General features: G+C 37.0%; 1 protein-coding gene across 1 annotated transcript in view; it reads right to left on the reverse strand.

Annotated features, from left to right (window-relative positions):
- Positions 1-769: 769 nt before the first annotated feature.
- Positions 770-13211, reverse strand: part of LOC106877321 (vacuolar protein sorting-associated protein VTA1 homolog) — a 31295-nt gene continuing 18853 nt past the window's right edge. Inside the window, exons 5-10 of the mRNA XM_052971242.1 lie at positions 10609-10788; positions 10328-10506; positions 6453-6528; positions 5177-5279; positions 3113-3391; positions 770-1395 (exon numbers count right to left, since the gene is read on the reverse strand). Of these exons, the coding sequence (XP_052827202.1) occupies positions 1244-1395; positions 3113-3391; positions 5177-5279; positions 6453-6528; positions 10328-10506; positions 10609-10788 (969 nt within the window). The 3' untranslated portion in view covers positions 770-1243. The remainder of the gene's footprint in view (positions 1396-3112; positions 3392-5176; positions 5280-6452; positions 6529-10327; positions 10507-10608; positions 10789-13211) is intronic.

Here is a 13211-nt window from a genome sequence, read left to right on the forward strand (position 1 = left end):
CCCCAGTGTTTTACTGGTACTTGTTTTATTGACCTCGAAAGGATGAAAGGCAAAGTTGACCTCAGCAGAATTTGAACTCAGAACATAGCAACGGGCGAAATACCACTAAGCATTTTGTCCAGCACACTAATGATTCTGCCAGCTCGCCACCTTAACTAATAATAATAATAATAATAATAATAATAATAATAATAATAATAATAATAATAATAATCCTTTCTATTATAGGCACAAGGCCTGAAATTTGGGGGAAGGTGGTTAGTCAATTATAAAAACCCCAGTATTTCACTGGTACTCAATTTATTGACCCTGAAAGGATGAAAGGAAAGGTCGACCTCGGCTGAATTTGAACTCAGAATGTAGTGATGAGCGAAATACCGCTAAACATTTCGTCCAGCACGCTAATGATTCTGCCAGCTCGCCACCTTAATAATAATAATAATTATTATTATTTTTATTATTATTTCTAATACAAGCATAAGCCCTGATGTTTAGGGTGAGATGGTTAGTCAATTAAATTGACCCCGGTACTTCACTGCCACAGTATTTTATCGAGCCCAGAAGGATGAAAGGCAAAGTCTACCTTGGCATAAAGAGCCATATTTACATACCACAAGGCATTTTCTCTAACACATTTACAATTCTGCCAATCCACAATAATAATAATAATAATAATAATAATAATAATAAAAATAATAATAAATAATGATGTGGAGGAGGAGGATGACAATGATGATAATGATGATAATAAAAATGATAATAATAATAATAATTTTTTATGTTTTCTTTATAATAATAAATAATATAACATAAATAATAAAAATGTTAACAAATATTTTGCCATAAATAACAATAATGTTAATTTATAATAACAACAACAACAACAACAACAATAATAATAATAATAATAATAATAATAAGCATGATCAGTAAACAAGTGTCACCTTAGTCTGCTGACTGTGGACAGCTGACACTTTTCATAATACCTAGCAAAATAAAGCTGCAATTTTTCATGATATAATAATAATAATAATAATAATAATAATAATAATAATAATAGTAATAATAATAATAATAATAATAATAATAATAATAATAATAATAATAATAACAATAATAAAAAAAATGATAATAATAATAATAATGATAATAATAATAATAATAATGATGATAATAATAATAATAATAATATATTGTTGTTGTCATTGTTATCTTGAGTATGATCATAAAATTTTGGACAGGGTTAAGGTTGTTGTTGTCCAGTGGTCAACAAAGTTAAAGCTTTCTGGAGATTCTCAATAGCTGTCTTAGAATCTTCATATTGTAGAGCACTGCTAGCAAACTTGCATAGTTTCATGGCTTTTTGGTAATCTTGGGTGGTAAGAGTCACACCAGCTGAAATATGGGGAAAAAAAAACCCATTAATAATATGTGATAAAAGGGACAACAACAAAAAAACAAAAGAAAGACATTGTTGATTGTTGATTTCACCACATTTCAGGCTGAGTACACTCCAGCCATCTTCATATGGACATAGCATAGCAGATAAAGGCATTGGTTAATGCAGTGCAGTAACCTAAAGGTTATGAGTTCAATCTCATACAAAGCACTGAGGTGAATCACAACATACCTGAAGAAGGCTGGAGTGTACACGACTGAAACGTCGTGAAAGTAACAATCAACATGAGGACACCAGTTCAAATGATGTAAACAGCGTTGTACATAAAATAAATTCCTCATCTCAGAAATATAGAATTGCATAAAAAAAAGAAAGATAACTGGATACACAAACATGAATATGAGGGGGTGTTGAAAAGTTCCTGGTTTGGGGTAAAAGAGAATACAGGAGAATCAGTTAATTATGATTTTCTTCAACATATTCCCTTCTCAGATTCACACACTTATTGCAGCAGCCCTTCAGTTTTTCTAAGCCCTGTAAAAGAACTTGGAAGATTGGGCCTCCAACCAGGCCTTTCAGGATACTCTTAAAGCCAAGAACTTTCAGCACCCACTCATAAGTACATTATCAAACAACATCATCTGTTAACCTTTGTCTTTCATGCTGATATGGAGTGGATGATTTCACAGGATCTGATGAGTTGATGAACTGCATCATGCTCCAGTGTCTGTGTTGGCATGGCTTCTACAGCTGGATGCCCTTCATAATGCCACTTTACAGCATGTACTGAATGCTTTTTTTCATGAAACCAGCACTAATGAGGTCACCATGCTTCACGCAAGACTTAAGATTTCCATCGGCTGGGTGGGGCTACAGTAGATATGGAAACAGCTTTACATGAAGAGGCTGGAACAGGTTTTGTGCTGTAGAAGAGATATATGGCTACCTCACATTAAACAACAGTGGGTGAGAGTAATCAGGGGGGGGGGGCTGGAAAGAGAGACAAAGATGCTGATGTCAAGATATCAGGATGGGCCAAAGGAGCAAAAGACCAAGATTGGGTGGGTAGACATTGCAAGGGTGTATGGCAAGAATGATTTAAAATCAAGAATGATTTACAAGTGTGTTATGGGTGCAAGAAACAGCAGCCAAATCTCTTTTTTAAAATATAATAACGGCTTTCATATTTTGAAAAAATTTCAAAAATATCTTCATTTAAAAAAAAAACAATGCTTCGATAACATTTTGTCCGTTCTACACAGAGACATACACACAAACATATATCCATGAGGTTATTCTATATATTAAACTGTGGATGGTTTGAGCCAGACAGAATTCACTGGAGGAGATTTCAACAGCTGGATGCCCTTCCTGTCACCAACCCTCACCTGTTTTCAAGCAAGGTAATATTTCCCCTACAGTCTGATAAGATTTCATGGGAGACTGCAAACAATGAATAGCTTGTGTGATGATGGTACTTGTTTATAACTATCAGGCAATGTGGAGACAAGGAGACAGAAACACACGTGCACACGCACACACAGCAGGCTTCTTTTCAGTTTGCACCTGCCAAATTCACAGAGCTTTGGTCAGCTTGGGGCTACAGTAATAGATACCTGCCCAAGCTGTGGTGCAGTGAGACTGAAGCCAAGGCCACATGGCTGCAAAACCAAACTTCTTAATCACACAGCTGTGCCTGGAAAAAACTCTTACCTGGATTTTCTGGTGGTTTCCATGGGGTATACATCGATGATCCACCTGCAGTGGAAACAGCATTGTTGCCATAGATACTGTCTTGTGGAGTAGTCGGTGGGGCCATTGAACCTGATGGAGGTTTCTGCAACCTGTCTGGTTGCTGGTTGGGGGAGGGCCCATTTGCACTTAAACCCATATCAGGGTAAGTAGTAGCAGCATTCTGATTCATTCCACTTGGACCTGGTTCATTAATGTTACTAAATACAACAGGTTCTGAGTTAATGTTATCCTCCTCTTCTGAAAACCAGAGAAAGAAAACAATTTTCAGAAAACTTCCTTTCATAGAAATACAAATTAATCACAAATAATACCATTAACCCAATCAGTTTTGATGAAATTAATTTACTGAATGTAAAGCCATTTAAAAACACACAAAAACTATTAGATTCACTTCAACATTTAAATTTAATTTGCCAAAATATTTTCGTCGCTTTGAGACTCTGACCTGTTTAAGGACAAAATTCCGTGCAGCATGGAATTTTGTCAGAGAACAGTGGTTTCAAAGCGATGAAAATATTTTGGCAAATTAAATTTAAATGTTGAAGTGAATCTAACAGTTTTTGTGTTTTTAAATGGCTTATAAACACCTTCCATGCTGCAACTGTTTTTTTTTCAGCACACGATCTCGGATCAAGTCACTTGCTATGCAAGTACATCTCCATAATTCTTATTTTTATTTTTGCTTTTTATATATTTTATTTTTATTTTATTATATATGTTTTTATTTTTTACTTTTGTTTGTATTTTTCTCTATGTTTATTCTGTTAACCAGTTCTCCTCACCAGTCCTTGCTAATACCCTGTCACTTACCTTCCTGCTCTCTCTCTCCCCATAGGCTACTCCATTTCTCTCTTTCTCCTCATTATCCTCTCTTTTCCTTTCTCTCTTTCTCTTTCTCCTTATCCCCCCACTTTGTAAGTACATCTCTGAAAATGTTAACATCGTTTTTTATTAATCCTTTTTATTGCAGAAAGCAAATGTGTCCACTCAAAAGTTTCCTTACCCTTAATTGCAAAAAACAGTTTTATATACCTATTTATCTTTTGTTCAAGAATGTCATGTTTGAAACTATTTTTTGCTGAGATATGTCAAGTTTATTATGAGGCAATGTGACTTGCAGAAAAACAAAATCATATTTTTTTGGTAGATATGTAACATCATTATGGAATAAATATGAAATTTAATTTCACAGTTAAAGGGTTAAATGCTATATATTGGTGATCATCATCAATTTAATGACTAATATCCCATGCTTGCATGGGTCAGATAAGAAAGTGTTGGGGCAAAGTTTACTATAAAAGATACCCTTCTTGATGCCAACCCTCACCTGTTTCCATGCAAAGTAACAATCCAGCAGTTTATCAAACAACAAACAACCCAGACATGTTTTTATGTGGAGAACAGGAAACAAATGACACTGACTGAGCCTTTTGCTTATACAGGCCACACACGTCACGAAACCTGGACATGACACCTGGCTATAAAAACTTGCTTCAAAATCCCATTTAACCCCTCCGTGCCAGCCTGAAGAAGTAGTTATAAAAATCATAAAATGATAATGATAATGATTGCTATCAACATTATTTTCTATTTCTTTCCAACTCCATCCAATCACCCCCCCCCCCACCACTCTCTCTTCTAAAATATGAATTAGTCATGTGACCCCTCTACAGCAAAAAACCTGTTCTGCTCCAACCTTTTTCTCCCATGCTTCACCTCTGTCTACTCCTCATTCTCTTAGCATGAAGTCACCTTCCACCTTGGGGTTTGTAGTCTTGCAAGCTGCATGGCAACTTCACTGGTGCTGGTGACATCATAAAAAGCACCGAGTACATGCTGTAAAGTGGTTGGCATTAGGAAGGGCATCCAGCTATGGAAACCATGCCAAAGCAGAAATTGAAGCATAATACATTCCTTGAACCCATCAGATTCTGTCATGGAACATGGACATTAAATGAGGATGATGACCGTTATGGTTTTTTTTCAGTGAAAACTAAATAAAGCCAAACCAATGGTTATTACCGTTTTCATCAGTCATTGGACCTGCTATTGGAGTTTCACCATTCTTCAAACACTTGTGAATATAGGCTGCTTTCCATTTGGCATATTTTTTGTTCTTCTCAAGCTACAACACAAAAAGAATATTTTTACAGAAAGAATTCCTCAAAGAAAGGACAAAGAAAATCCTTGAAAATACATGATTGAAACAAAATGTTAACGGTAAGAATTACATCACAGTACCAGTTATATCAGAGGAGATATTTTACTGATGTTGTCAGTTCTGACTGAGCAGGACTATGATATGATCAAAGGTATTCCAGACATGCCAATCCCATCCTCTTGTTTCCAGGCATAATATATCTAAGACCACACTATCAAATGTGTTCTACATTTCGAAATTAATAAGGCTCGCCATCATCATCAACATTTAACATCCATTTTCCATGACAGGCATGGGTTAGTTGGTTTGACCAGAGCTGGTAAGCCAGAAAGCTGCATCAGGCTCCAGTTGTCTGTTTTGGCAATTGTTTCTACAGCTGGATGGCCTTCCTAATGTCAACTACTTTACAAAGTGTAGTGGGGGCTTTTTACATGTCACTGGGTTATGATTCGTACAAAATAATTATTGATTTTAAACATGAACAGAGCCAATGAAGCATGCACTGTATTTTTTAGCAAATGTATTGATCATTCTGTGCACAGGCTCATTTCCTCAACACTGGTTAGCATAATATTTGCGTAAATGAAGGTGGCGAGCTGGCAGAAATGTTAGCACGCTGGGCGAAATGCTTAGCGGTATTTCATCTGCCGTTATGTTCTGAGTTCAAATTCCGCCGAGGTCGGCTTTGCCTTTCAACCTTTCGGGGTCGACTTAATCCCTTTGTCTGTCCTTGTTTGTCCCCTCTATGGTTAGCCCATTGTGGGCAATAAAGAAATAAGAAACGTTAGCATGCCGGGCAAAATGCTTATTGGTATTTTGTCAATCTTTACATTCTGAGTTTACATGATTTATCCTAGTTTATATAAAAATCTACATTTGTATATAGACACACACATCTATGTGCATTTCTGAGTCTGTGTTTGTTCCCCACCACTGTTTGACAACCGATGTTGATGTGTTTATGTCCCTTTGGCAAAAGAGACTGATAAGAATAAGTACCAGGCTTTGATAAAATATATATACTGGGATCAATTCATTCAACTAAAACTTCTTCAAAGCAGTGCCCCAGCATGACCGCAGTCTAATGACTGAAACAAGTAAAAGATAAAAACACAAACAAATTGAAAATTTACTCACGTCTTCATCAGTTTCGCCAAAGACAGATAAAACATCAAACAACAATCCTGCTGTATAAAATGTCTTCACCAAGTTCCTAATGAACAGAAAATATGAAGAGGAAGAATAATAAGAAGAATATTCTTTCAATGGTTTCAGTTACTGGATGGTGTTTATGCTAGATGATGATTATGAATGGGTTGGATGGCATCTAGGATAGATGGTGCCAAGGACAGATGGCATCTAGGATGGATGGCATATGGGACGGATGGCATCTAGGATGGATGGCATCTGGAGTGGATGGTGTCTGGATCAGATGGTGTCTGGAATGGATGATGTCTAGGATGGATGGTGTCTAGGATAGATGGCATCCAGGATGAATGGCGTCTAGGGTGAATGGTGTCTAGGACAGATGGGGCTTGTGAGATAGCATCCATGTTGGAATATGTCTATGCTGGATACCATCCATTGCCTTCACAAGTTTTACTCAGTCATATATTGTCTCCAGCATATAATGATACTTATTTTATGTATGTATGTATATATATATATGTAGTTTTGTGTGTGTATGTATGCATATTTTTATATGTATATATGCATACATATGTATATGGTTTTGTGTGTGTGTGTTATTTTTCAAAAGATTTGCTGATGTACATATGGCTAGTATATATATATCTGCTTTCTGTAGTTTTAATCAGATAGCATTGAATCAATCTCGTGTCTTGTAATTGAAACTGTACAGAAGCCTGCTGGGTATATTGCATCTGTTCTTGGGTGGGGTAGTAGATTCTAACTAAAGCCAACCCAGAGACAGGTAATAATGTTAAACTGGGCAATAATTCAACTCTACCAGGGTATTCAAGCTATAATCACCCCTAAAAACTCTGGGCGATTAACACTTAAACACCTTCTGTCATGGGTCTGTTTAATCAGGCCTGACCTAGGGCAAAACAACAACAACAACAACAAAGAGTTATGGTTTAATAAGGGAGCTTCTATGCATTAGCTTGATCTGCAAGATATAGGAGCCAAATTACCCTCAAATTACACCCAGCCATTTTAAATGAGAAAGGAACAACAAGTTGATATTAATGTAGTCTTAAATATACAAAAAGACAAAAACATGCTAGATATAGTAGCCAAATCTCCCTCAAATCATACCCAGCAGTTTTAAATATGGAATAACACTTTGGATAGTGAAGTCCTAAAAATACAATTAGATGGAATGGTTATGGCTGGAACGTCTTTGACTATAGGTCTACTTAAACAAAGATGACCTGAGATATGTTAGTAACCCCACAACACTAAGTTACAGAGATATTAACATACTCTATTCACAATGTCCCTGCACCATTTCCAAATTCTTTCGACGTGTTTCAATGTTGCACTTGCAAAGGGAAATAACTACGTCTTCACTTTGTGATTATTTTCTTTCTTTGTTTCTTTCTTTTATATCTGTTGCAGACAAAGAAGCAGACAAGGGAAGGAGAAGAGGTAACAAATGCTAGTTGGGAGGAGGTGGCAATAGTCAGGGAGAGGGGAAGGAGGGAGAGGGAGAAGGAAGAGAGAGAGAGGGGGAATGAGAAAATAAATGAGGAAGAAAGACAATTATGACAAACAACCTGCACGGTGGGATTTTCAACGAAACATTTCTTTATTTCTTTATACAGTGAAGTCCTGAGTTAAATAACTGGTTGATCAACAGATATTAATTTTTGGTTGAATTTTAAGGATGATGAGATCCTTCCAGGGTCATGTAGACTCCTAGGGCTGGTTTCCCAGTTTCTGTGAGGTAAATATTCTCGACAAGAGACCAGTCTGTTGCAGGATCACTCATGCTTTGCCAGCTGAGTGAACTGGAGCAATGTGAAATGAAGTGTTTTGCTCAAGGACACAATGCATCACCTGGTCCTGGAATTGAAACCACAATCTTAGGATCACGAGTCCAACATCCTATCCACTAAACCACACACATCCACTCTGTTGAATTATACTAAATATTTATTCTTTTCTACTCTAGGCACAAGGCCCGATATTTTGGGGGGAGGAGGCCAGTCGATTAGATCGACCTCAGTACACAACTGGTACTTGATTTATTGACCCTGAAAGGATGAAAGGCAAAGTCGACCTCGGCGGAATTTGAACTCAGACTGTAACAACAGACGAAATACCACTAAACATTTCGCCTGGTGTGCTAATGTTTCTGCCAGTTCGCTGCCTAAATATTTATTACAATGTTACTAATACTCTAAATTAATTAAATCCTAATTTTTCAATCACCTCCATCATCATTCTGTTTTTCAACACCATCATTGTTTTAAAGTCCAGTTTTTCTCCATGCTTGCATGGATCAGACAATTTATTGCAGCAGACTTTCTTTGACAGGGTGCCCTCCCTGTTGCCAACCCTTACATGTTTCTAAGCAAGGTAATATTTCCACATGGCCAGGTATTTTTTCACAGAATATTGGAAATAAATTACATTCATTTACAACTATTATGTGATGTCAAATGAAGCACACACACACACATATATACATGTATGTATTTAACAGGCTTCTTTCAGTTTCCATCTACCAAATCCACTCACTCACAATACTGCGGTCAGTCCAAGGTTACAGTAAAACACATTTGCCAACGTTTTGAAACTAATATAAATTTATGCATCAAAATAAAATCAAGAAGCTTGGAAATCATGGAATCTCCATTCCACAAGTCTCGTTAGTTAAATATAATAGCTTTAGTCTATAAATAACATCTTGAAGTATTTAATCATGCATTTTAAAATAATCAGGTGACACTAATTACAACACTAACTGAAAGAATCGTGCAGCACCAGCAGGTAGACAGGTTCAGTCACAGCCTGCTGTCCACCCTGTACTGTCTACTTCTCTTCTTTGCCTGTTTCATTTAATCATACGGTTTACTTTTCTCATGTCTTCTGATAGTAGATAGGTTTGCTAACATACCATCCTTCAGACTAACTTGTTGTATAAGTTTTTAGTGTGTCATTCAGCTCAAAACAAACACATAAAATGTCAGTCAGTAGCAGTCCTATCCCACCCCACACAAATACATACACACTTCTTTCTTTCAAAACCAGGAGTAGCACTTCTTGTTCCGTTTTTTTTTTTTTTAATTTCTTTCTAAGCTTCACACACCTTATATCTGCCTTATTCTAGTGTACAAAGAGTATGAAGATAGCGCACATACACATATGCATAAATTTTCTCTCTCTCTCTTTCTCTCTCTCTCTCTTCATCTCTCTCTCTTTCTCTTTATCTATCAATCTATCTCTCACACAAACATTAGGATCAACTATGATATCAGCTTCTACAAATTCTCACACATGGAAACTGAATCACAAAATTTGGTCTCCTCACATTAATACTAATTCCCTTTCAGTTTATTAAACACCTGTGTTTACTGTGATACAATTGTTGCAAAGCAATGTACACTTCATCTTTCTAGCTTTCTTCCTACATCTAAACCTGCAAATCTATTTCTTCAGTTTCTATCCAATCTTTCCTCACTGGTTTTTACATAGTCATGTGGCTAAGAAGTTTGCTTCCCAACTATGCCATTTCGGGGTTCAGTTCCACTGCATGGCACCTTGGGCAAGTGTCTTCTACAATCTTCTTGGGTTAACCAATGCCTTGTGAATGGATTTGGTAGATGGAAACTGAAATAAGCCTGTTTTGTGTGTGTACAAACACATTCACATACATACACTATGTAAAAAACATCCAGTACACTCTGTAAAGTGGCTGGTTTTAGGAAGGGCATCCAGCCATAGAAACCATGACAAAACAGACAATTAGAACTATCGTCCTGTTCAAGGGCCTGTCCTCACTGCCCACCACTGTCAGCTACTGTGGGCTACACAGCACCAACATTGGTAGCATAAACAATGGAGGTCGATAGTCTTCTCTGATGAGAGCCGGTCCTGCATTTCCACCTCGAATGGCAGAGTGAGGGTGTGGAGTAAGAGGGGTGAACGCTACAGAGATGCCTGTGTCATGGAAAGAGACATGTGGAGTGGCCAAAGCATCATAGTTTGGGGTCCTATAGGCCTGAATCAGAGAATTGGGGCCTATGTGTTCCAAAATGTTAATGCAGGTAGAAGGAATGGCATCACAGCGTAGTGCTGCATTGACCAGATCCTAAGACCTTACATCATGCTCTTCTTCACATGTCACCATAGCCACATGTTCCAGCAGGACAATACTCCCTCCCACACGGCAAGGATCACCATGGACTTCCTGCATCAGCACAACATCAGAACCATGCTGTGGCCGACTCTCAGCCAGGATTTGAATCCAATTGAACACTTGTGGGATGAAATCCAGAGACGACTGAAACAGATGGTCCCAAGGTCTTCAAGTCGTGCAGAACTGGAGGCAGCTTTCCTCAGGGTGTGAGCACAGGTGCCAATGGGTTTTGTGAACTGCCTCATGCACTCCATGTACTAATGGTGTATGGCCATTTTGAACACCCAGGGAGGGCATACACGGTATTGAACATATCACACCCTACAATCTCAATGTGCTGGATCCACCCACTACCAGAACACATGACAACAACCCATAGACAGAGGTCAGAGTCCATCCAAGAAAATGACTTTATCAGGTTTATCAAAATTTATCTCTAACATAATGAAATTAAAACAGATTTCACAGTCACACACATCTCGCGTTACTTTTGCAGTTCAGTGTACAATTCCTAATAATATTTGATTGTAGAACTATAATAGGATTTTTTTTTACATATACATCAAATGTCTATGGAAGTCCAGTTGTCAAAAAATGGTTGAGAACCAAAGCATTAGAGTGGCAAGTTATCCTCACAGAGGAGAAATGGTCTCAATATTTGTAACAGGCAACCAAAAGCCAGATGACAGAGCTAAACTAGGCATTCAGATGTAGAAACTAAGCCAAAGCAGATATAGAACCTGGCAGAGCCTTCTGCCTCATCTGTCCATGTCAAACCATCCAACCCATGCCAGCATGGAAAAGGGGACGTTAAATGAAGATGATCACACACACGCACATATATACTTGTTTTTCTAAAATGGTTAAATGAATGTTTTATTTGCAAGGGTTAAATAAATGTTTTACTAAGGCATTGTTTTATCATCAGATGCCCTTTCTGTCACTGATCCTTAACTATTATTTCAAGCAAGGGATCTCTAATTTCACATGTCTTCATAGGTGGAAAAACAGGAGAAATGACAACAATAACACTGTTCACATCTTATGTTTGTCAGAGAATCACAAATGTAAACAAATGCACACACACACATTTGTTATAACAAAGTTGACAATCTATTCTGAGTTATCTATTCATCATTAGCTAAGCTACTCGTGATTACAGAAACACGTGAAAAATCCAGGTGTATAAATAATTCAATTAAGTTAGGTGTGTCAACGTGGATAGGAAGCGGGTTAGGGTATTTTTAGGTGTGCATTGTAGCTAGAACTATACTCCATTATAAGAGAGAATACCTTTTCATTATTGAAATTATTTTGGTATATTTCGATCAATAGCCTTAGATCTTTTGTTCTGCAAAAAGTACAAAGGTCAATTTATAATTTACTAAAATGCCAGCCTGGAAGGCAGACGTTAAACAATGGTGATGATGATGATGTATTATTGCATTTAAATATATGTTCTTGTGTTTATTCTAATTTGCTTGTCCTAGGAGTCCAAAAGTTAGTTTTTAGGGGTCAATAAAAATCTAGGTATTGTGAATATTTCAAAATTCAGTAAGACTGAAGGTTGTTCAAAGTTGAGTTTACTAAATTATTGTGGTCACTGATAATCAAAAAACAAGAAAAGAAAATGAATTAGAAGCGGAAAGGAAATAACTGAAGGAATAGTAAAATAGGTAGAGAAATAGAAAATATGTGTTAGAAACAATTTAAAATCCTAGCTTAGGGTTATGCTACCCACTTCCTCATAGGTCACACCCTAACTACATTGATGTACCTAACCATAACTGAACCTTATATATACCCCAGATCTTTCTCTTGTCCTCACAGTCACAAACAGACCAATTAAGGGTAAAACAGAATAGACTGTCACCTTTGCTATAACATGTATGTGTGTGTGTGTGTGTGTATATATATATATATATATATATATATATATATATATATATATATATATATATATATATATATAAAAACACATATATATATACATGCCGTGCTTAAGAAGACCCATCAAGTCAAGTAAAATTGCAGTCATGGCAGATACTGGCACCTGTGCATGTAAACGCACCCATTACACTCTCAGATTGGTTGGTGTTAGGAAGGGCATCCAGCTGAAGAAAACCATGCCAAGACAGACTGCAGTCTGGTGCAGCCTTCCAGCTTTCCAGCCCTGGTCAAATTATCCAACCCATGCCACCATGGACAACAGACCATGATCAGATGGTGCATCAACCATGATCAGACGGTGCTTTTTACGTGCCACCGGCATGGGGAGTTGATCCAGTACTGGACAAGGACTCTGGACTATTTTTTCTGTTTTTTACTTAATTTTTGAGAGCGGTCGGGTTCATTTTTAGTATTCTTGTTTATGAGAGCAGTTGAGTTTATTTTAGATATTCTCATTTTAAAAATCATCTCTGGCTAATCGTTGAGAGGATGTTGGTGTTGCCTTGGTGGAGGTTTGCGCTGAGTGTTATTATTATTATTATTATTATTATTATTATTATTAATACAAGATAGAAGTGGGGGTAAGTGAGAGAGAGAGAGAGAGAAATGAATGACAG

The sequence above is a fragment of the Octopus bimaculoides genome, chromosome 10 (genome assembly GCF_001194135.2).
Source record: "Octopus bimaculoides isolate UCB-OBI-ISO-001 chromosome 10, ASM119413v2, whole genome shotgun sequence".
NCBI classification, from domain to species: domain Eukaryota; kingdom Metazoa; phylum Mollusca; class Cephalopoda; order Octopoda; family Octopodidae; genus Octopus; species Octopus bimaculoides.